Raw genomic sequence first — 24,034 nt, forward strand, 5'->3', positions numbered from 1 at the left:
TGTTAAATAAAGAATTTAGCAATTTCCTGTTTAAAAAAACCAAACCAGAACAAAACCCAAAACCCAAGAATTTCAGAGTTTTGTGTATAAAGAACTAGAAAGAACTGATACCTTGAGGGCTGGCAAAGCAGCCCAATATTAAAAATAGGGTTCTTGCAATCACAAAACGACTGGATGCGTGCACTTCCTCCAATGTCTTAAAACAAAAACAAAAACCTAGACCTTAAACTTCACTTACGGAATCAAGGTGTTCTGATTTTATACACGCATATTTCATGGAGGCTACGCGCAGAACTGAGAAGTGCAGCAGACTTTTTTTTTTTAGTTTTTAATCTTGCCTTTAATAGTTTTATAAGTGTAATTAATGCTGTATTTTTTCCTATACTTTTGGCTTAATCCCATTTATTTTTCTTGAGCCAACAGTACAGGCTCACAAGTCCCTTCACCCGAGCATTAGAGAAATAGCCATTGCCATTTGTTTTTATTGACGAGAAGCTTTGAAACAAGGACGTGCTACCGCTGCAATCAGACACTGATAATAATTCTTGGCTGCAACAAAATTTGAAGTCTCTCGTTTTCCCAGAAGGGGCCCTTATTTTCGCTGGTTGCCATGGCGATGTTGCGGTATAGCTGCTGTGGGTTGCTGTAGCTTCCCACTTGGTCATGGTACGAAGTGGGAGAGGAGCCCTTTGGGTGCAGCTCCCCCACCAAGTCCCATCAATATGACAGAGAGCCACTGTCCTCTGCTGGGGCGTTTGGGGCAGGACCACGGAGCTACAACCACCCCGGTGTTCCAGGCACTGCCAGGAGCTGATACACAAAACGGCAGGGAAGCGCCACCAAGCAGAACCCTCTGCAACAAGGGTTAAATGGAGGTTTCTCTCCAGTGGCTTCACATAGGCTCCAAATAGGAACGTTTTCCTAAGCATCTAAAGAGATGAAACTAACCCCCATTCATGTCTTACCCTCTAGTTTCCCACCAACAAGACAAGGTCTGCATTGCTCCTGTTGTACTGTGCAACTTGGACATACTAAAATATTCACTTGAGAACAGTCTCCTTTTATTCCAGCAAAGTTACTGCTGAATCGGAATAAGAGACACATTTATCCACGTTATTCACGTTACGTTAGCTGCCAGCCAGGCTTGCTTCTGGTGCACCCCAAGCAGCGTGTTTTCTCCTTTCAGAAGACTTTGGACCACACCATTACTAAGAGGTCTCGTGTAGGACAACAGGCTCCAACTCATAAATTCGGGCAGGCAAAGGAACAAAGTCCCATCACCCACGGGGCTTTACTTGGGAGAAACAAAGCCTCTTATCAGCTGGGTACTACATTTGTCTTTGCTTCTGGAAGAGTAAAACAGGTTGGTGCTCTGGAAACATGCTCTGTCTCCCATGGAAGAGAAATGAGCAGACCGCGGTGTGATTTACTGACGGGTTTATCCACTCTTACATGGGAATATCTGGTGAGAGCAGCAAACCGCAGGTTACAAATCACAGCCAGGGCAAACCTCTGCGGCGGAGGAAGGTGCTGAGTCCCTTCTGTGACATCCCCAAGTCCCCAAACGCGAGGGCTGTCCTTCCCTCGAGCAGCTATCGTCGGGGGGAAGATGGATCTCCAGGGAACAACAGACAATGAGGCTGCAACAATTTTTTCTCATCCTGCAAGTCCGACTGCTTCGAGATCCATAGCCTGTCTATACGTACACAGACATTGCCACCCACCACTTACAAATTATTCATCTTTCAGACTATAAAGTCCAAAATGAAAATACAACTCAAACTGATTTACATCCCAGAGCCGTACCTTTTCAATAGCAAATATTTTATTAAATTAAGGAAAGTCAGAGTAAGCGCTAACTTCTCCAACAATTCCTGATGCCGAACTTTAAATAATTGTGTGCCGAGAGACACTTACTAATTTACAAGTCAAAAAAACCCCTACAAACCAAGAAGCCCCCACCAAGCTGTGTTTTTCCATTTTGTTCTCTTCCTTTCATAATAACGAGATGACACCAGCGGAGTCATCGGGAGAATAGCTAATGATTTTAAACCTGATTATATATTCTTAATGAAGTGCTTTGCATGTGCAGTCCCTCGCAGCAACGTGTCACTTGTACCAATCTGCCACGTAACAACAAACCGGACTGTTTAATGAAATGCCCTTCCAATACAAGTGCCGGGGGGGCTAATAGACAGATTGAAAATAAAAATTAGGAAAAAAAAAAAAAAAAAGCTGCCTCCTTTCCTTTTAATGCTTACATTTTAAAAAAAAAAAAAAAAAAAAAAAAGTCAAATCAATTGAGTTGAAGCTGGCTAAAACCGTGTATTCGGGTTGTTCTGCTCATCCAGCACTGTCAGCACGATGCATCCGGCTGGGCTTCGGCATAAACCCCCCCTCGGCTTAATGGGCAAAGGCACTTCTGCACGGCGAGTACGCCTAGCAAACCCTGTTATACAGCAGAAATACTAATAATTAAATAATAAGCAACATAGAAACATTTTAGAAGCATATACTGATAATCACAGGGTCTAACAAACGTTCTCGGGAAAATACTAAAGAAGCTAAAGGAAAAGGAATGCCCAGCACCAAAACAAGAATACGCTGCTGAATCCCACCACAGACCAGCCTCTGGGGGCTGCTACACCTCCCCTTAAGCCCACAAGAGCCGGTTGGTTTGAAACATTAAGGTTTTCATCTGCAAGCCAAGCTGACAGCAAACATATGTTCAAACACTGCCAAGCCAGACAGCGAAGCCCAAATGGTTATTCTGTAATAACGGTAATATTTTTTATTTTGTATTTCAGTCGTGCACAGATTGTGTCCACATCGATGAACATCACGCAGACATTACAGCTGCTTTTCTGAAGGAGACAAACCCTGTACCGAGACAAACCCTGTACCTGTATCATCGTGACTGGCCACCTGAAAGGTAGATATTCCCCAATTTACAATACCAAGGTTTTTTCTGACCCCATCGACTAACAACAAATGAAAATGAAAGGTTCTACTTCCTCCAGACCTTGTTTATACCATTTCAACATGCCGGGTACATTATTCTGTGCGTGACATTCCCCTTTTCATCCCAACTTTGCCTGCCTGTAGGTTTTGGACGGCAGTTGACTACATTTGGTTATTGCTGCAGCTCGACATGGGAAACAGTGAGTTTCTGGCACTTTCTCGCTCCATTCCAGAGCAGGTTCAGCTGTGACTGGTGTTTGCTCCCATTCACTTCTGTTTATAGTCAGCGGGGGTTCATTAACTGGTATAGCAGCCTCAAACTATTTTGAAAAATTTTACATGGAGAAAAACAGGAAAGTTCTTTAAAAATGATAAAGGTCATTGTACTGTGGTTCAGCCACAATACGATATAGGTCTTCAGCTAGGGAGAGCTTCAGCCCTGGTACATTGACCCCATCAGAGTCCAAGCTCCCAAGACTTTCCACTAAAAAACTGAATTTCCTCTTCATCACCTTAACATTGACCTGTAGATGTAAGGAGCTACAAAAAGGTGTTGCATACAACTGAATTGAACTCTTCTGACGAGCAGAGTTCACTCCGACCACCACGGTTTTTACTGCCACTAACACGATACAGGTGAGTATAGTCCAAGTCAACAGCAGAGGGAAAAGGAAGAAGGTCAACCCAACCTCACAACCGCAGATGCTCTCAGGAACCTCTTCCCTCCTCTAAATACTCCCCTCTACACGCACACCAACACCACCATCTTCAGGAAAGCACCATACTCCTGCCTCCAGTTAAAAAGCCTCCTCAAGGATGAGCAGAATCTCTTTCCAGAAAGAAGCTAAGAAGGAGTTTTTACAACCTTTATATACATTTTCACTATAATCTATAATTAGAGCCCCATAATCGAATTGCTTCATTTCGTGCGTTCAAGAGACACGCAAGAAGGCAGAACCACATGGAGACCTATAAACCAGGCAGTTCTTGGATATAACACTTGGCCTCGTTCAGCCAAGTTTTTAAAGTAATTTTAAAGCAATCCCATCATTCACTGGAAGTTGCCAAGAATGGTTTTAGTTTACTCGGACTCTCGGTAGCAACCCAACTCCACACAAACCCCAGCAGATTGCTAGAAGGTGGAGGCATCTCTCCAGGTGGCTACTTCATCTTTTGCCCAGCGTTGCAGCTTAGATGGAAGAGATGCCGTTAGAGGAGCAACTCACTGCTTATCGTGAGCAATGGTTCGTCATTTCAGACCTGTTTAACATCTAGTAATTCTCAAAAAGTCACCACTTTGAGAAGGAAACTACAGTTTTCTGGTGGGAATAAGTATTCACCAAAATAATTCTAAGAGCTCAAAAACCTGCCTTTTCCCTCTATGCAAAAACGAAGAGAAAAAGCATATCTCCTTAGAACAGCATGACCCTTCTGAAGAAAAGAGCTGCTGTATTTTCCCACCGGGGCCCGGCACAGACAAAAGTGGAAGCTGATGACTAAAGGAACAACTAAAAATATCCGAGATAGTCTGGATCTGGAGAGTTGCGTGTCCTCACTGCAATTGCCAAAGAGCTTATTCAGTTTCACTGATGTTAACGGGTGCAGCATAAGTTCATTTACACCTCAATGAACTTCAAAAAGCACTTGTTCTCCACGCTTAATGACAGCTCTTCCTTCCTTTGGCTATAGTCCCGGTTTTTTGCCTGACCCCGAGCGCAGTAAATCACTTGTTTCAAATATGGTTTGAAAGCAGCGGGTGAAAGAGAAGAGAAAAATGCATTTCCAACACATGTAAAGAAGACTAAGAGAAGGGAAAACTTGCACTGGATGGGAGCAGATGGATGCCAGACGGTTCCTGAGACGCAGCTGTAACCGTTTGTATTCAAGCAAACTCAGGAAGACCCAGGGAAGGAAAAGTCGGGGTGACTCTGGTGCCAGCAGAAAGGCTGGCGGCTCCTCTGGGACCTTCACAGGTACAAACACCACCTTGCAGCAGAGGTTTAAATTCCATTTTCAGCTCAAGTTGGGAGAAAAATTACAGCCTGTACAGAACTCCCCACTGCAGCATCAGCAGATGGGGCCAAAAGGCTACAGTTTGCCATTGCTTTTTCGTGAATAAAGTCCTCCTAAATCCTTCTCAACTTCTTTTTTTAACTTCCTTTTTTTTTTTTTTTTTTTCTTTTATAATGGAAGGAGACCAGTAAGATGTTGGTGGGGGCAGGACTTCAATCAAAAAATGGCCAATAGAGCGTTTAATCAGCCAATAATTCCAAGCAGCAAATTTCAAGCAAGGTTGAACGCATCCCAGGGAAGGAAGAGGAACTGGCAGATGCACAGTAACTTGGGAAAATAGGATGAGAAATAAATCAAGAGATGATGAGACCTCTTCCCGAAGGGCCAGGCAGAGGCTGGCAGGGAGGAAGGTGACCCCTCCTGGGTGCATCGCGCTGGGGTAGGAAACACCGATGCTCCGCCACCCAGCCACCCCCGCGCCCGCGTTTGCCATTTGCCCCATCCGTTATTGATACACGATCCACGTTTTCTTTTTACTCGAATACCGACGACATTAATTAACAAAGAAGTGCGCAAGCACACGCTGATTTGAAGCGGTTTCATCCAGGAGGGGCGGTTTGGCAAGAGGCAGTGCCTGATGGAAAATCCAGCTATTGATTTTCCTTGTAGGTTGCTGTCATCGCTTCTGCTGCCTACAAATAAACAACCCACATAATATTTGCTTTCCACTGACAGCTGGCGTCAACAGCGGTGTGCGTTCACTGTCGTACTTTCTGCAGAATAAACTGATATTTTATTATTGAATGTGTTTTAAAAATCACCACCAGAATTCCGGATGGCACCAACTGTTGATAAAACGTACGTGTATCTTAAACCCCTGGCAAAGCACTGAACATCCACAGCCAGCGAGCATTCAAATTCTTATCAATTCTTTTCAAGACATGCTATTAAAAGGAACTGATACTCTCGCACATGTTTACTAAGGAACAGAAGAAAAATTGTATGCGATTAGCAGCAGAATAACAATTGCAATAATGTAGAAGCGTGCTCGTGGGAAATATTTAACACCAGCAAGTTTCGAGTGCTGCCTGGGGTATTTACAGCAGATTTCGTTATAGCTCACAAAACCATAGTTTTGCAAGGATTTCTCAAAACGCTTATTTCCCTTCCTTACTCTGCAAGTGGGATTTTGGTGTCAAGGAATGTTTTCCTTTGAGGACAGGGATTTTTAAAAAAAAAAAAAAAAAAAAAAAAAAAAAAAGGCAGAGTGTTTCCCCACCAGCCCTTGACAGCTTTCTCTAAGACACCGCGCGGAGAAAATACAGAAGAGGGTCCCATTTTGGAACCTCCCTGGAGTGAAACACCTAACAAAGTTGTAGATTCAACCATCACGTTTAGAGACGCTGGCCTATTTCATCCAAAAATATTATTGGGTGGAAAATACCCCTTGGCCCGATGTGGGTTGTTACCATGGGAATAGCTTTTTGGACTGAGACTGTACCTTGGACCGAAGAGAATTATATTTCTATTTTGGAAGTAAAGAAGTATGTTAACTTAAAAAATAAAAAATAGAAATCCAGCATTTGGACAGGACGCTCAGTTCCAAATCTGCAAGCTTTATTTTCCCCAACACAAGAGCAGACAGCAGCAAGAGCAGAGCCCACAACCTGGCACTGCCTGGCAGGGACACGTCCTGCCCTTCGCTGCCAAGCACCAGCAGCATCCACCAAAATAAGCTTCTCCCAGTGTAAAACCGGTTGTTTTCTGAAAGGGCAGATTTTATTTTTTTTTTTTTTTTTTTTTTGGAATTAAGAAAATGACTTTTTTTTTCCCTGCCCCAGTGTTTATTATGGTATCGTCTGAAAAAAAAAATAAAAATAAAAAAAAAAGAAAGGAGGCTGGCAAGAGCTGTGCGTCTGCCCGAGCCATCTGCTTCTGCTCCTGGAAACCCGCTGGTGGGTCCCAGCCTCACGTGGAGGATGCACAAACACACGCTCCCCTGCGCTTCAGACAGGCTCCGCAGCCCGTTACCCACTTAGGTGACATTTAGGTCACTTATTTCACATTACACGTTGAGGATAAAATACAAGCAGGGGTGTATTTGGTGGGGGGAGAATGCAAGGAGGGGCGAAAAAAACACGTTTCACCCCACAGGAGGCGCCCGGGCAGCACGAGGTTCCCAGGAAGGGCTCTGTCCCTTCCCATGGGATTACGGGGACACTGAGGGGTCCTGAGGTCCCAGACACAGCTTGTGTTGGGGTCGAAAATCCAACCCAGACACTTGCACGGTGCGTGGCTGCTCTCGGGCTTTTCCCAGGGAATATTACAGAAATAATTTCTTATTTCAGAATTGCCCCCCCCCCACCCTTCCACTTACCCGCAGAACAACCGAGCAGACACCACGCACCTCCAGGCTCATTTCACCATAGAGATTTTCTTTTCCAATGGAAAAGAATTCGAAGTTGTCACTGGCAGGGCAATTTTACAAGTATCAAGCCAGATTTTTATGCATCAGAACAGTGTGTTCCCGTGACTTCTGACAATAAAAATACACCGCCAGTATGAAACAGCTAATTAAACAGAAACTTTTTAATAAGACAACTCCAAAAGTTTCAGTTGAGCTCAGAGTCCCTTAGGCTACAGAAACATAAACACTTAATTTTAGTTTGCCAGACACAGGAGGACCCAAAAATTACTGAAGCGCCACTTTTAGCTTCGGAGGATATGAAACTAAACTAGTCAACCTCGCTTCCTTCCAACAACCCTTTCTGATGAAACAGGCTTCAAATACCGTCACCGAAATCTCCAGTACGAAAGCAGTATCATTTAAAAATGCGCAGGTACTCTTATTTTTACTTTCTTTGTTTCTTTGTTTTGCACTTTCATCTTATATTTTGAGTAATGGGTTGCCACACCGTAACAAGTGAGCTTCTCCAAAACAAGAAATCTTTCAAAGCAGCGAATATTTAAAATACCTTCCTAGTTCTCTGCGTTTCCTGGTCCAGGGAACATTACCTTGGACTGGTTTTTTCCCCACACACACCTTCCCCCCCCCCCCCCCCCCCGTACATTCTGAACCACAGTCACTCAAAGCACAAATGTCCCGCTGTACTTTCAAGCCCGAGCCATAGCACTGGCTTCATAAAGACGGGTCACGTGTACATTTTAGGGGAAAAAAAAAAAATTTATATCTAGGCCCAAGAGACAAAGGAAGGAGATCCTCCAAATTACATTTCCAGCTCTTTTCACCCAAGTAACTCACGTTTTGCTGTTGTGGAGTCCCCTTTCTATTTTTTTTTTTTAAATTTTAATTGTCCTGGAGAGATTATTTCAGGTAATTTATACAATCAATGGACAGCCTACTAAAAGCAATTGTGATTAATTTTCAGTCCTTCACTCTAAATAGGCTAGCTGAGCTGTATTTCAGCAAGACCTGCGAATTAGCTGTGTTTCCACTGTCCCAGTCCGGACTCCTGTCCCTGCCGGTCCCTCGCTGTCCCCTGCACCCCCAACGCGCGTCTTCCAGCAGCATCCGGGCAGATTTACCCCGGCACGGCAAAAGAGGAGACACACTTCTGTAATTCCCCTCTGTGGTCCCACGGACAACCCCAATCTAGAAATACAGGCACACTTCATTAAATTGCGTTATACAAACTGATTACTTTTATTTTCCTTTTATTTACCTGCTTTCCGACTGATGCAGAGATGCCCAAGAACAAACGCCGCTGCCCCACGGGATCCATTTTTTTCAGATCAGTTGAACGCTGCTGGCTGTCAAACGCGTCTTCCAGAATATATCAGCCAAAAAAAAAAAAAGGGTGAGCTTTTTTATAGAATAAATTCAGTGTGTTTGTACAGTCTCACCCTGGTGATGGAAACCCTGATTGATGAATATTTTGCTTGCGGCTTTAGCATGTGATAAGTGCTCATCCCTCGGATTCAATGGAATAACCTGAGAGGCTCTGGCCATGTTATAACAGCAAAATTTTCCTCCTGTGACTGGAAAAGTAAACGTTCCGGCTGATCAATGACTGGCTGAAGCCACAACAAAGTGATGTCCCCTCTTTTATTTCCAACAGAGCAGCTACTGAGAACCTGGCCGTGTATTTCTACCCCAGGAAATAACAGAGAAAAATCTACTCGTGGTACAGGTAAACAAAATACTTAACATACAGCCCTCGGTCTCATCACACCCTACTTACAAATACTGGGGGAGGAGGGAAGGGGAAGTCACCGGGAATTTTTTTCCTGCAGTTTTCCCTCTTGCCTACACGCACACCTACTCCCACGCCGGCTGCCTCCCCCCTGCCATGGGAAAACCCAGCTTGGGAAACTGGGCCTCAACTGCTTTAAACCTGGTTATCGGCCGCCGGCGGCGCCGCGCCGCTCCCGTCCCACCGGTGTCCCCGCTCCCCCCACCCCAGGAGTGGGCTCCCGCAACCTCTTTGCATGAGGTTAAATTCAAAAGCTCATCTCCAACTACTTTCCCCCACCATACGCCTCGGGAAACATCTCACGAGAAGGAAAAAGAACAGAAATTTCGCGTTTGAAAAAGACGCGCAAACCTGAGGTAGCAGGTGCCTTTGGAAACAGCAGCCAGGTGTTTATCTCCCAGTCAGGGCAATTGTAACCATATTCCGTTTTCCGAGTTCAGCAGGCTCTGGAGAACTGTCTTTTTACAGGCATTTGAAAGAACCAATAGTCACGCTCTGTGAGCTGGCAAAGCTAATTTAAAGCCGATCAGATGTCCAAAAGCAGGGAAATGGCTTTCTGGGAAGCCACACCAACCAAGGGTGTCACTCACACTGGTTTTGACCAGGGTGGTGAGAAGAGGAGAGCTAAGAGTTCACCTACGTGCTTTGTGGGACTGTGTGTTTCACGTAGCAGCCACAACAAAGCCTTTTTCTTTAGACGTGAACATGCCTCCAGTTGCTAATGGTGGAACATGCAGAAAGGCAGCAGAAACTTGAGTTGATGAAGCGTCAAAACGCTGAAGAACTCAAAGCCTCATTAGATGGAAGAGCTGAGCTGAATTTTTGGTAAGAAACCTTACTGGCAGCTGCAAAACCAACGACGGGTAGCTCCGATTTTGCTAGATTCAAGTCAGCCCCTTCCATCGAGGGGAGAAAATGAGGATAATTTGCTCATACAGCTCCGAGCGCAGCACGCCTGGCAGAACCGCCCGCTCCTGTGGTGGTGAGGATTATCCCAGAGACCTCAAGCGCAGGAGGCACTGCCGGGGTGCTGAGGGCTTCTCCCCATCTCACACACCTCTCTCAACAGCAAAAAAAAAAAAAAATATATATATATATATATATATATGTACATCCTATATACACATTATGCAGTGATGGAGAGAAATGGTACCAAGCTGCATTTACGAGCAGCTCTGCACCCTGTGAACGAAACACCCCTTCCTTCCCCATCGCATCAGGCATTAGCTACAAGAACCTGCCCTGTGGCAGGCATGTTTCTGCTTATGATCTGCTTTTCCAGCTGAAGTCATTAATGTACAATTTAGTGCGAGTTAGCTGTCTCATAAAACTTATCTTAGCCTTATCAGAAGTAGCACCGGAGCAATTCTCAAAAGAAATCACGTCCTCAATTCTTCTCCCTTCATGCTCAAGTGCACCACATACCTTCCCTGAAAGGCCACCAAAGAACCACAGTTGCGTTGCTGAAAAATAAACAAGACGAAATAAAGGGACTGTAACTTATTTCCAGGCTCCAACTGATTTTGCACCTACTTCATTGTCTTTTTTGGCCGTATCAGAGGACAACAGAAAGCCGAGTCTAATTATCAACACCACCAACGGTAACTAAACTTAGGTCAACACTAAGTCAATACTACTCTGCGAAAAAGCACCTCAAAACAAAAAAGAACACAACCAACCCTAAACCCCAACAACGCAGAAAATCAAAATGGACTGGCTTCCAAGAGACCTTTTGTCCATAGGTCAAGTAAAGACTATAAAGAAAAGTGTATTTGTGGGAGAAGAGCAAATTAAGTCATAAACATCCTATGAGATGAACCCTCCCATGTCTGAACAGGAGCTTTCCAGCCACCACCGAAACCGCCAAGAAAGCTTTAAAACTTCATGGCAAGAGGCAAACTCCTCGCCTTTCTGCATCTCCCGGCTGCTCAGTCACCACCTGCCCTGACCAGGTCAGCAAAAGAAAATGCAGACGTACAATGACAAACTAATGCAGACGCTTGGCTGCTGAAAACAGGTTGAAAAGCAAAGCGCACGCTGTCACTGGTGGGCAACTCTTAGGAAAACAGCAGTGTCGAAGGAAAGAGAAAAATATTTCAGCAAATCTACACAAATATACCTCAAAGTGTCTTTTATGGAAAAGTCTTTCATGCTGTCATTCATCAACATCCCAGAAACGTTGTTTTCCCTCTGACACACACAGGCACAGAACTGTGATTCTTTCAGGGAACCAACTAAAGGCATTAACTAAAAATAAAAACCAAACCAGATCAGCTTAAGTCGCTTCCTTAAAAAAAATACATACAAATTCTTATTTCATAGCATGCTCATTAATAGAACAGAACCAATATTTTGATATCGTGATTAAAACCAGCTCATTTTCAGCATCTTTCTCAACCGCAGATCAATTTAATATGCAATTACCACCAGTGCAATTATCTGGCAATTTGCTCACTAAACGACTTTCCAAGATGCGTTACTGAGATAAGGCAATGCCTTCTTTAAAATGCCTTTGAGCTAGTGAAAGATGAACCCACAGGGGGTATTTTCTAGAACACCGTACATCTCGATTCTTCAATAACGAAGCAAAACTTTTGCTTCACAAGTTATAACAAAAAATGGGGAGTTAGGGTTTTTTTCTCCTTATTTCACAAACAGTAATCACTAAGAATAACGTCGGTGATGGAAGAAACATCCAAAAGGTCATTTTTGGAAAACGGAAAATTGAATTTCTTGACTTTGTTGTATTTTAACCACGGGACACCGGTGAAGACCCGCTGGCAGGTGAACCATTTTTCTGCCCTTCACTCTTTCTGCTCTAACTACTTACTGGTTGTCACAACGGTGTTTCAGAAGGAGCTGCGCTGGTGCCTGGACAACAGAAATAAAAGAAATGCCATTCTTCAGGGATCTGGAAAAAGGATAAATAGGGAGGTGACAAAATCTGCAGGTTTAAAGTCATTCAGTTTGGTCAAAGTTAACATTTCCTGGTCAGATTTCTAGGAAAGATATCACACCACTCAATCATGAGCAACGCAAACTGGTGAAGATGGGGCAAATGCTGACTATATACACAACTGGTTGTCTCTAAATTCACCAGATAAAAAGATCTTGAGAAGATCTTGCTGACTCTGAAAAGGCCCCTCCAGCTTTCTACCCATCCCTGGGGACCAACCCCCTGCAGCCAGGGGCCCCAATGGCTCACGGTGCTGGCAGAAACCCCAATGATCTGCAAAGCCACCTGCGGAAGCAGCGATGGAAGCAAGGAGGTCCCCGCATGCTGCTGCCATGTGCTGTCTAGATCAGAGAGTGATTTACGACCGAAACGTAGAGGTTTTGGTGCTCGGTTAAACGACACACTGCACCCATGGGAGTCTATTGCGATGGCCGAGAGCTATGACTGTGTCCCTCCACCTCCCAGCACTGATAATTAAGCATTTTTCTAAATATTGCCCAAAAGAGGCCACAGGAGCTCTTCTAACGATTCATTCAGCAGCAGCCTTTCTAAACCAACATTATTCCCCCGCAGAATTAATGTGAAACTTATCTGCATGCTTTTCTGTGCAGCTTCCCAACCCTTTCCTTCTATGAAGATCTAAATCTAAATAATTTTTTGTTTTGATACCTGATGCCTGCAGAGGTTCCTCCTCCTATTCTGCAGAGAGGAACCCTTCCCTGCTTCAACAGAAAGATCTGAAGAAAATCATTAAAGATCCATGACTTCTTACCACTCTATGACTTTTAATCAGGGCATTCTCATCCACATATGCAAAATGTCCCCACCCTGCAAGCCCTCTCCTCTGGGCACGTAATTTACGTCCTCATGCCCTTGAATTTGTCTTTGGCCAACACCAGGAGGCTCCTCATGCCACGTTCCTCCAGGTCTTTGATGTCCCTCTGCACAGCATCCCTGCCCTCCAGCATGGCAACCCCTCCTCCCAAACCGGGGCCCATCTGCCAACCCGCTGAGGCTGCGCTTCATCCCATCATCCAGGTCACTGGCCGAGATCTTACATAGGAATATACGGCTGAAGAGTCTCCAGGGGAAAAAAATATGTATAAAGACCTTCGCTCTCATGTTTGTTCAGATTAAATGAGGAACAGCTGCTGTGCAAATCAGACTTCAGAGTTTGCTCCCTGCTAGAGCCCAGCAGCAGCCGGTTCATTTGGATCCCGTGTGGCTCCGATGATAAGACGATGATATCACACAAGAGTCCTGAACGATCTCTTGGAAGCCCAAGAGCACGCAGAACATGCCAAGGTTCACTATCTACCTTACATAAGCCTCCACAGATGTAAACTTATTTTGGTAGTCTTCTTCATGACAAAGTAAATAATTTTTTTTAAGGGTCTTGGCCAACGTAAACAGGAAAAAAGCACTGTGTTCAAAGGTCAGGCTTCGCATGCCTTCTACGTTTTTGACGTACAAAGGATGTTTGTTAGGATGTTTCAGATGTATACAGAATATAAAATCAGGACTATGTTGACTAACGTCCAACCCCTGTACCACATCTTAAAAAAAAAAAAAAAAACACATCAAAAATTGCTTCTTGATGAATAAAAAAATGCTTTAAGAGCTGCAGTTATTTCAGCAGACTCCAATCACTAGTGCTTTGACCATTTGCCACAAGCACTCAAGAGAGACGGACTCGCAAATGTCACTACAACTCAACGCAGCAGAAATACAAACAGCTCAACGTGGACATTCCCGGACGGGTGTGCAACTGCTTTTATTTCTAATATGCTGGTTACTCAACCTGCACTAATGCATGCATTGAAAGGGCTCCTTTCCCCATCTCTCAAAAAAACAAAACAAAACAACCCCCAAAACCTTGAATAGGTGCCCCACTTCTCTTAAGCACCCATTTCCACCCAAAATTAATTAAGTGCATCTACTGAAAAGGCTGCAAGTCCTCAAATAAACACGCCAGTGTTTTTAAAATTGAGAGATTGGCAAGGAGCTCTGGAGACCACCTGGTCCAACCTTCTGTGGAAAGCTGGGCCTTAGATTAGGTTTTGCAGGGACTGTCAAGTTAAGTCATGAGTGTTTCCTATTATTTTACAACAGTAATTATGAAAATGTCTTCTACCCTGAGCTCATTAGGGAACTTCCTTTCCTGCACGAACGAGATGACAACAACTTTGAGGAATTCGTTGCGTATCCAGTTTTAGATAAACTCACAGACAAACTCCTGGCCATAGCAGAGAGGTGAAGATGCACCAGACCAGATCCAGACGAAACCCCCAGCAGTTACACGGGTTATCTCAGGAATCTCCCCTCCGCACACCTTCCCCTTGCCTTCAAAATACAACCGCGCTGCCGAAAGGGAGGCAAATACTGCTCTGTGGGAAGCCCGTAAGGCTGTTCGCTAAATCTAGACACTATACAGACACTTCTCGACGCCCTTTGGTCCTGCAGCAGCACATCAGGATGGCAGGATACGTCTCTTCAACTGGATTTCTAACACGATGGCACTTTATTTGATGCCAAGATCCTCCCACGGGCACTGACGCGGCATAAATGCCACTTTCCCAGGGATCATAATTCACGGTGATGCCACACGGTGGTAGCACTACTAAGGGGATGGAGAGCAGCGAGCTCTCACAAAGCATTTGGGGTCACACTCGGCTGTAAATGGTGGTATTTGATGTTCCTCTAGGAAGCCCTTTTCATCTAACCTCCCTGAAGCCAAAACAAGGCGACACCATCCTCATTTCAAAGCAAACAACAATTTGCACTGGAAGTTTTACATAACTCCATTCAGTCATTTTTCTAACGTCTGTGCTTAAATGAAACAACGAAGCGCAGGAGATGCAACACAGATGCCTCGCAAAGTCATTGAGAATATACAACTGGTGTGGTTTTCACCACAAATGCATAAATTGGCGCTTCATAAAGCTATAAGTGGATAGCTGCCACTAAGCCCATTGCCTTAACGGCCTCCAGTTTCACAAGAAATCACCCTGCAGCAGCACGTTCCTTGGTCTCAGACAAACACACTCCCAAACCAGTCATTTATTAAAATCCATTGACAGAGCAGCAGAACACAGTGGTTTCATAAGATGCTTATAATGCACATCAAGAGTCAACTAAAAACAAAGGAAAAAAAAAAAAGAAAAGAAAGGCCTTTGCAGCTTTACTTTGCAACTGTCATTTGTACTTTTAAAATACAACTTTCCTACTGCCTAACGTGTTTCCAGAAAACACAAATCCATGGAGCCTCAGGCCCACGTCTGCAAGTGACTTCTCATTGGAAACAGGCCACTCCAGGTCTGAAGAAAGACTCAACCACCAGAAATTCGCCTCCACCATAAAGCACAGAGGACAGGAGAGGACACGGCGGGGAGGCAGCGGCATACCCACCCTTAGGAAACACTTTGCCTTGCAACGAGTTTCACTAATATTTTACCAAATATCAGCCTTCACATGTTCAGTCATCTTTATTGACCAGTTATACCAGCGAATAATACTGACACTTCACGGTTTTGACTGTAGAGACGGAGATGGGGGACAGGTTTGGGAAATAATGGTGGAAAAAAAACCAAACACACGGAAAAATAAATATCCATAAGCCACAAACTGAATCATTCAACCGTTAGGGAGGGAAATGCTGCAAGTTGAAGCTGTTCACCGGGATCACTCAGTTCTCACTACTCAACCGCAGTGTCTCCACCAGCAACACTCCTACCCCACCCGGACGGCCTCAGCAGGGGTCTGCCAGCAGCCTGCAGAACTGTACCTGCTGTAGACAATTACATCAGGTTTTTTTATAAATCATACATTAGATATCTATGCAAAGACTCTAACTTTTCAAAAGTTCACCCCCCAAAATCCCATCTTGCTGCTCAACCGCAGTGTCTCCACCAGCAACACTCCTACCCCACCTGGACGGCCTCAGCAGGGGTCTGCCAGCAGGCTACAGAATTCTACCTGCTGTAGACAATTACATCCATTTTGTTTTGGTTTTTTTAAAATCGTACATTAGATATCCACGCAAAGATTCTAATCTCTCAAAAGTTAACAGCCAAACCCCTCCAAAATATCTCATCCTTGGTCAAACGGCTGAGCACAGCCATCTACCCTCCTGCCAGATCCTGAGCAAGTGCTGTGAACTCCTCATGAATAACTCCTCCGTACGAGCGAACACTGCTGTATTCATCTAGAAAACAAAAACGGTATTATAAGAAAATACGCTGCTCACGATTCTGGTGTAATATCCTCAAACAACAGTGTAATGTCAAAAATGGCATTTTGCTTACCCGAACTTGAACAGTGAAACTTCTGTCTCCCTGTAAACAAGCAAAAGTTTCAGGTTTGCTTCTTCAACAGTGGAAGACACATTTTTTTCAAGACACAATTTCATTGTGAAATAAATATGTCTAAATTGCTTTTAAAGGACTTTGTTCTGTTTTTCCATTTCAGTTACACCATGAGTTTTTAATATGTGGTAACTCATGAATGTGCACAACTGCCTACGTCGTGCAAAAGCACAGACAGAACTTCTGCCTCCAGCGGGCGGCGGGTCCTTACGAAATGTCCCAACGTTAGTTTGGAGCTGTCTAAATTCATGAGCATGAAAAAAAATAATAAAAAAAAAATCTTCTTAGCATCTCTGCCACTACAGTTTATGCTTCTTCCGAAACAAAAAGAAGCAACATAAAAGCAAGTTTTCTATTTTTTCCTCTGGAAAAAATTCGCATTTGTGCATCTTTGCTCCTGCCTCCCTCTCTCCCAGCACCAGCTCCATCATTGTCACCTTAGCTGGGACATCAAATTCCCCCCTGAGACTGCATTATCCACACTATTCCTTGGACTCCTTCAGGTTTTCATGCTGATCATCAGGTTTAATTCCACAGCAAATAAACAAAAAGACAGAAACCATCACAAAAGTAATTTAAAATACGCGTATTTCCCAGTTGATGACTATTTCTTCTGTTCTTCAGTAGTTATTGTGGAGTAAGCAATTAAGATGTCATGCAGTACAGTCACCTTTAGCAAAGGTTTTTCTTGATTTCTGAATATTTACATTGTGTTAAGATCAGATATTTAAAAGAAAATTATCAGAACTTAACTATACTTATGAGCTATATAAGAGTTTCCATTTTAATATATCATTTTCATTGCATTTTGGTTTGGAATTCTCTGCAATAGCTCCATTTCCCTTTTTTAAAAAAATAAAGGTTTTTACATGATTTTTTTTCGCCCCCTCCAATTTAATGAGGTTGCAAAAATAAAGCCTTGGCTATTTAAATATATTATTCAGATAAGATATTTATGGCAGGTCGATGTTTACACTTTGGACTGCAATCTCACTGAGATCAAACACGTCCAACCAGACTGCTTGAGAAGTTGCACTGTAATGGGGAACTGAGGTTCTACAAACACTAAGAGAAGAAAAGGAGGGTAAAACTCTCTTTCATCCTTAACTTCGTCGCAAAACCTCAGCATCGCATGAATATGGATTTTGCATTTTATACATATAATCACAAGTTTGTAAGGTGCCTTGGGACCTTTGAAGAAGGCACAGAATAAATGAAAATCATTTTAATTAAAAGCAAATTAAAGGGCTTCCTAATCCAGGCAGCAGTAGCAAATCCGTGGAGGCTTTTCAGAACATGGATCCTTGAAATTACATTGCTTATAACCCTCCCTAATTCCAGCTTTCTTCCCTTGCTTCTCCCCAAAGGAGGCTCTGAATCTGCACGAGATCAGGTTTATTATGAAAATTCTGCTCTAGTTTCTAAAAAAAGATTTTGCTCTAGTTTCCGAGTGGCCAGAAGCACTAGCATCCACACGGAGCAAATAAAAACAAAGAAATGAGAAAGGGAATGGGTTTTTCTCACTGCAGGGAAAAAAGATAAGATTCTATTTTATGCTTTTATGAAGTCATTTCAACACCGATTAAGAAAGCTGGGAGTTCTCCTCCTTCACAGGAGGCTTTTGAAATACCGCGCAAAAATAAACTAAGCAACCCCATACTAAAATGTTATCACAGAAAGGGCTTCATATCAGAAAACTCACAAGGTAGAGGAATGTGTAGAAGTAAAATAGACGTTATAACTGTAATCTTTTTCCTTACTGTTCTTACAGCAGAAGGACGTTATTGGTGAAGTCTCACAGGTCTCCCACCGGCCGCCCCTAGCTCACCATTGCCTATACTGATAAATAAAAGAATGAATTTACAAATACTACTAAAAATAAACAGGAATCTAAAGCTAGTAATATTATGCTCGTTTTTGTCTAAAAGGCATTTTTACATGTATTTATCTCATTAAGAGATTGAATTACTCCATTCAGAGAGAAAAAAAAAAAACAAAAACAAAAACCAAAAAACCCACCCAAATCCCAACCTTGAGGGAAAAAATCCAAACAACCAAAAAAGAGGAACAAAAAAAAAAAAAAAAAGAAAATGGGCAAAATGCCTGGAGAAACGCTGCTTTGATTTTGACACATGGGAATCAATGAAAAAAAAAATATTCAGCTAACCCTTTTTTTTCTTTTCTTTTTTTTTTTTTTTTTAAAATCAAAACATCTTCCATCTCGTGTGCAAATTTCAACAGCTGAGAAAGCATCCTACTCAATCTCCCCAAAGTGGTGTCAGCATGTTTTATGTAAATACTAGTTAACAAGGGATGTGTGTTTGCAGCAAACATTTTAGGGTTCTGCTTTAGAAGCTCTGGATTTACCCTCTGTGTCGGAGGAGAAATTGTAATTCTGAAGAAGATAACAGGAGATATACACAGAGGATTTTTTTTTTCCTTTTTTAAATAGCCAAGATGTATTTGTTATTGAAGAGTTTTAAATAGTTATTTGACAAATTAACGGGAGAAAAACTTGATGACTAAGCTCTGCATTAATATGTGTCCATATATGTCTTGAAAACAACTTTATTTCGCAACGTCCGGTAATACCGCTAGCGTTTGATAATATGCTCGTTCTGAAAGGATTACTGAGACCAAGGCGACTTCCCCCGGGACAATCAGAGAAGTGCCACACCAAGGACAAACGTGACAAGCCAAGTGGTACAGGAGCGTGATCTCACACAGGGATATCCAAGGGAAGCAACAAATCAAAGTCAGAACCCAGGGTTATTGGGCAACGCCAAGTCCCTCTACCCTACAGGCACTACTGGCCAAGGCACCTACTGCCACCGCCCGAGGAAAGGGCAGCTCCTTCACAGCCAACCGGGCTTTTATGGAAACACGGTTCTCTTCGAGTTTCATACTGCAGTAATAGTAATTCATTTATTATTACTCCTGTTCAATCTTTTTATTTTTGTCTTTACGTGGTGTCTCCAAGACACGACCCCCAGTTGCGATGCAGCCACCCAAAACACCGTACAGCCACAGGGGATCTTCTTTTCAACATCGCGCCAAGAGGAAGCGCAGCTCACAGCATCGGCAGAGCAAGAGTGCAGCACGGGCACGAACGCAAACAGGAACAAAAACAATGCCCAAGATCAAACGCTGCTTTCTCCCCCCCATCCTTCTCTTCTGCCCTCTCTCCATAGCCGAGAACCACCTCGGATGCTCTGCACTGCTCCACCACTGGTGTTGGCATAACTGTCTGCTGCAAGCCAGCCAGAGAAACTATCTAGGTTAAAATAAATAAATAAAATAGGAAAGCAAGAGCCCTCCAGAAGGAAACATTTCCCTGATCTGATTTACAGCCCGCAAATAACAGCGTTGCACATCTTCAGTGAGTGGCAGCTCAGGGGCATGAATAACTGAGGACAGGCAGAAGCCTATTAACAAATTTCTGCTGGAAGAAGACACTCGTACAACCGCAACAGCCTTCATTCAAATCGACAAAACAAGAACACTGTTAGTTCATTTACTTCAGCCTTTGTCCGTCTTCTCTGTTTAGTTTGTAACTTTTCCCGTCCAAAAATCTCCTTCACGTAACGGCTCCCCGTGGGCAAGAGGGAAGATAAACAGACCAGAAGGACCGACTGCCACGAGCGAAGCAGCTCCTCCGCGTGCAGGTCCTGCGGACATCTCTGCTTAGTGCTCAAGTAAATTGTGAACCATCTGCACAGACTTCAGCATAGTTTTTTCCAGTGTCAGGCAAACTGAAGCATTAACCCCTTACCCATCCCGGACACCGGCGGTCCCAGGTCGGGACCCTCATCTGCAGCCCGGGAGCAGGATCCACACCGTCAGATCACCGATAGGGGTTAATAAGTTATTTCCTTCAATCCCTTCTTCCACAGACCATATAATTCAACTTTACTTCACAAACACGACAGATTGCATTAAATATTATTTAAAGAATATATTTTTCCATCAACTAGAGTGCCTAAAAAACCTGTTCCAAATGAGATGACACAAGTCAAGTGGATGGCAATTTCTATTTTTATTCTTCCCAGAATTTTATCAGATTGAAAGAAAGGTAACTTCCAGATAAGTACACACAATCTCCCGTTTCTGAGGCATTAAGTTTTATCTCAACAGGATTCTCACAATCACAAACCTCAACAGCAGGAAACATTTAAGTATCACCTTCATTTTCGCTCTAGCACAGCCTTGCTTTAGCCCTGACCATTCCACGATCAATCAGTAAGATTCAAGTAACTCCTTCATCATCTGACAGGAGACATGACCTTCCCCCTCCTTGCAATTGCCAATTTTCATTACAAATGTGCTTTGATGCCAAGTTAACCCATAGCCTTTTCTGCCTTTCTCTTTGAGGACAGATGAGAACAAACTCTTTCTCCGCCTTAGTGCAGGAGAAACTTCCAACTTCACATACTGAGCTGACTAAAGAGGACCCTTCCTTGGAGACCTGTAAATGTGCAGGAAGGAGGACAGCAGCCTCCAGAGACTCGCAGTGATGCTTTAAAGAGCAAAAATTGGTTCCAAGTTTGTTTTCTGTAACGCTGAGGGGATAAATAAAAGCTATTGCCCTCAGGGAGCTTTTCGTGTTCGCATTTCATAGAACCATAGGTTTGGAAGGGGCCTCTGGAGATCATCCCGTCCAACCCCCTGCCAGAGCAGGGTCACCCAGAGCAGGTTGCACAGGAACACGTCCAGGCGGGTTTGGAATGTCTCCAGAGACGGAGACTCCACCACCTCTCTGGGCAGCCTGTGCCAGGGCTCTGCCACCCTCACAGGAAAGAAGTTCCTCCTCATCTTTAGGTGGAACTTCCTATGCTCAAGTTTGTGCCCGTTACCTCTTGTCCTGTCGCTGGGCACCACTGAAAAGATGCTGGCCCCATCCTCCTGGCGCCCACCCTTTCAGTATTTATAAGCGTTGATAAGATCCCCCCTCAGGCGTCTTTCTTCCAGGCTGAAGAGACCCAAATCCCTCAGCCTTTCTTCCAGTCCCCTCATCTTCTTGGTAGCCCTTTGCTGTCCCCTCTGCAGCAGTTCCCTGTCCTTCTTGAACCGGGGAGCCCAGAACTGGACACAGTACTCCAGATGTGGCCTCACCGAGGCAGAGTAGAGGGGGAGGATGACCTCCCTCCACCTGCTGGCCATGCTCTTCTTGATGCACCCCAGGATGCCATTGGCCTTCTTGGCCACAAGGGCACATTGCTGGCTCATGGTCATTCTGTTGTCCACCAGGACTCCCAGGTCTCTTTGCACAGAGCTGCTCTCCAGCAGGTCACCCCCAACCTGTCCTGGTGCAGGGGGTTATTCCTCCCCAGGTGCAGCACCCTATGCTTGCCCTTATTGAATTTCATAAGGTTTCTCTCTGCCCCACTCTCCAGCCTGTCCAGGTCTCTCTGTATGGTGGCACAGCCTTCCGGTGTGTCAGCCACCCCCCCAGCTTTGTGTCATCAGCAAACTTGCTGAGGGTGCACTCTATCCCCTCATCCAGGTCATTGATGAATATATTGAAGAGGACTGGACCCAGAACTGACCCCTGGGGAACACCACTCCTCACTGACCTCCATTTATACAAAGTTTCCTTCATTTGAATATATGGGGCACATCCTACAGGGACTTGACCTTTTCGCTTGGACGCTGCTATCCGAAGACCTTCCTGTAGAAACTCAGAACCACTATTTGCCTAATGCGGCTGATGAAAACTCAAACTTTTATCAGTTTTTGCTTATTTCAGCTATTCTTCCATATGATTATCCGAAAAGAAACGGTGAACTTCATTCTTCCTTAAGTCATTATTACTATTGGCTCCAGGAGTACGTCTGATGTCCGCGTTTGAAGGTTGGATAAACAACCAGCAATCCAGATGCAAAACAAAAACTACCCGTGGGAGGGTGAAATGAAAACAGATACATTTCCTTTCAAAAATAACAGATTTCATATGGACTCTCACTATTTTACAAAAACGTAATGAGGAAGGAGTTCTACAACTCCAAGCTGAAACATGTAACGAACACTGATATATTTTCTGAGACCTCCAGGTGTTGCTCAAGGCTGCGGATGATCACCAGCACTGTGACTCCTGCCACCTCCAGACTCCCGTAACATCCAATGCATGTATTACGCATGGTTTTTTTCCAGAGTGAAGTCCACATATGAAAGCGTTTAAAAGTCAAGAGGCAGACTTGACTCTCCATGGGCTCTTCTGCTGCCTCAGTCTCTTCCAGTCCTTAAATAGTGGAGAGTTATGCCCAGCTGTTGGCACAGACTGTCTACGTTAACCATGAAGAAAACGCCCTCTGTGTCTTGGTTGCCTTCAAAAGGCTGAAATAACAGAGCTTGTCTTTCAGATGAATCTTTCTCTCCAATGCTGGTGGTCAGACAGACCTGCACAGATGAATTCAACTATAAACACCACAGAGCTAGAAATCCATCAGGTCAGAAAGGCCTTTTCTGCTGGGGTGCTCTTCTCTCCTACGTGCCTGACGTTGAGGCTACAGGAGGGGCAGAGATGGTGATGGGACCTGGCAGGCAGGTCCAGAAACCAGCAACAATGACGGGAATTGCTCAAGAGACCGATGAACCACACCAAGAACGACTGTCGGCACGCCAGGGATGTGGCAGAAAACCAACACGCAGTCTCTCGGGTCACGCGTGTTTCTCTGTCACATCTCCCTGTGGAGTGTGAAGGGCCCCTTACTGCAACCACAACCCCCGGGGAGATCCGTTTTAGGGGACAGAAACCGAAAGGGCCTAATTTTAAATACCTCTGATTGTTCTCATCCTTCAACCTAAAGTTCGGGGCCCTCAGGAAGCCGAGACCTCAGAGCTGTGGCCAGTTAAGCAGCTTCTCACTAGCTAAACTACAGCTGAGGGGGGGGAAACCAAAGAAAAGCAGCACGCCTCAGCCCAGAGACTTCAGAAATTAAATAACAACACGAATGCGAAGATGAAGACTATTACCGAGTCATCATAAGCTCCTCTAATTATTACAATTATTTTTTTTTTTCATCTTTTAGAGACAATGTGCAGAACGCCTGAGTCACTTTTACTGATGGCAGCAAATACATCCGTGCGTTCAAGGAAGGATTTCTCTCTCTCCATTCCTCCTGCATTTACTGGAAGGAGAAGCACCTTTCTGTAGCGCCTCTTCTCCAAAGCCTGCGTTTGCCAATGAGATTTCTTCGAGTCATGTGGCAAATTCTATAATGATCCTGAAAAACGAACTTTGACGGCAACTCTTACCTCCTCTTTAATGGTAATTTCCCGTTCTCTCAAAATGACGTAGCCTAAGCCTTGAAAGGAAACACAGAAGAATGCCACAACATTAGCCCAGATACCTATCCCTGGTAGTGTCTTAATACCATGCAATAATATACTCGGTACGTTCACAATACCACACGTTATTTCACAATATGAGTCAACTTGTCATTTCAAGGGTAGCAGAAGTATTGCCGAAACAGGGTCTGCACAAACTCAGTTGGCTCCTGGCTGCTCCTCGTGGGCTACCGGCAACT

At 44.1% G+C, this 24,034-nt stretch overlaps 1 protein-coding gene across 5 annotated transcripts in view; it reads right to left on the reverse strand.

Moving 5' to 3' along the window:
• PTPRE (protein tyrosine phosphatase receptor type E) overlaps window positions 1–24,034 on the reverse strand; it is a 108,725-nt gene that overhangs the window by 67,812 nt on the left and 16,879 nt on the right. Inside the window, exon 2 of one of the 5 annotated variants that reach the window (XM_063338280.1) lies at window positions 8,658–8,758. The exons of 3 other annotated variants lie outside the window; for them this stretch is intronic. Coding sequence is in view for 1 of the 2 variants with exons in the window: in XM_063338276.1 (XP_063194346.1) it covers window positions 11,308–11,357 (50 nt within the window). In the remaining variant the exon portion in view is untranslated. Of the gene's footprint in view, window positions 1–8,657; window positions 8,759–11,307; window positions 11,373–24,034 lie in introns of those variants that run through there. One more of the 5 variants, XM_063338276.1, reaches the window with a different exon arrangement.

Source organism: Chroicocephalus ridibundus, chromosome 6, assembly GCF_963924245.1.
Source record: "Chroicocephalus ridibundus chromosome 6, bChrRid1.1, whole genome shotgun sequence".
Lineage (NCBI taxonomy): Eukaryota > Metazoa > Chordata > Aves > Charadriiformes > Laridae > Chroicocephalus > Chroicocephalus ridibundus.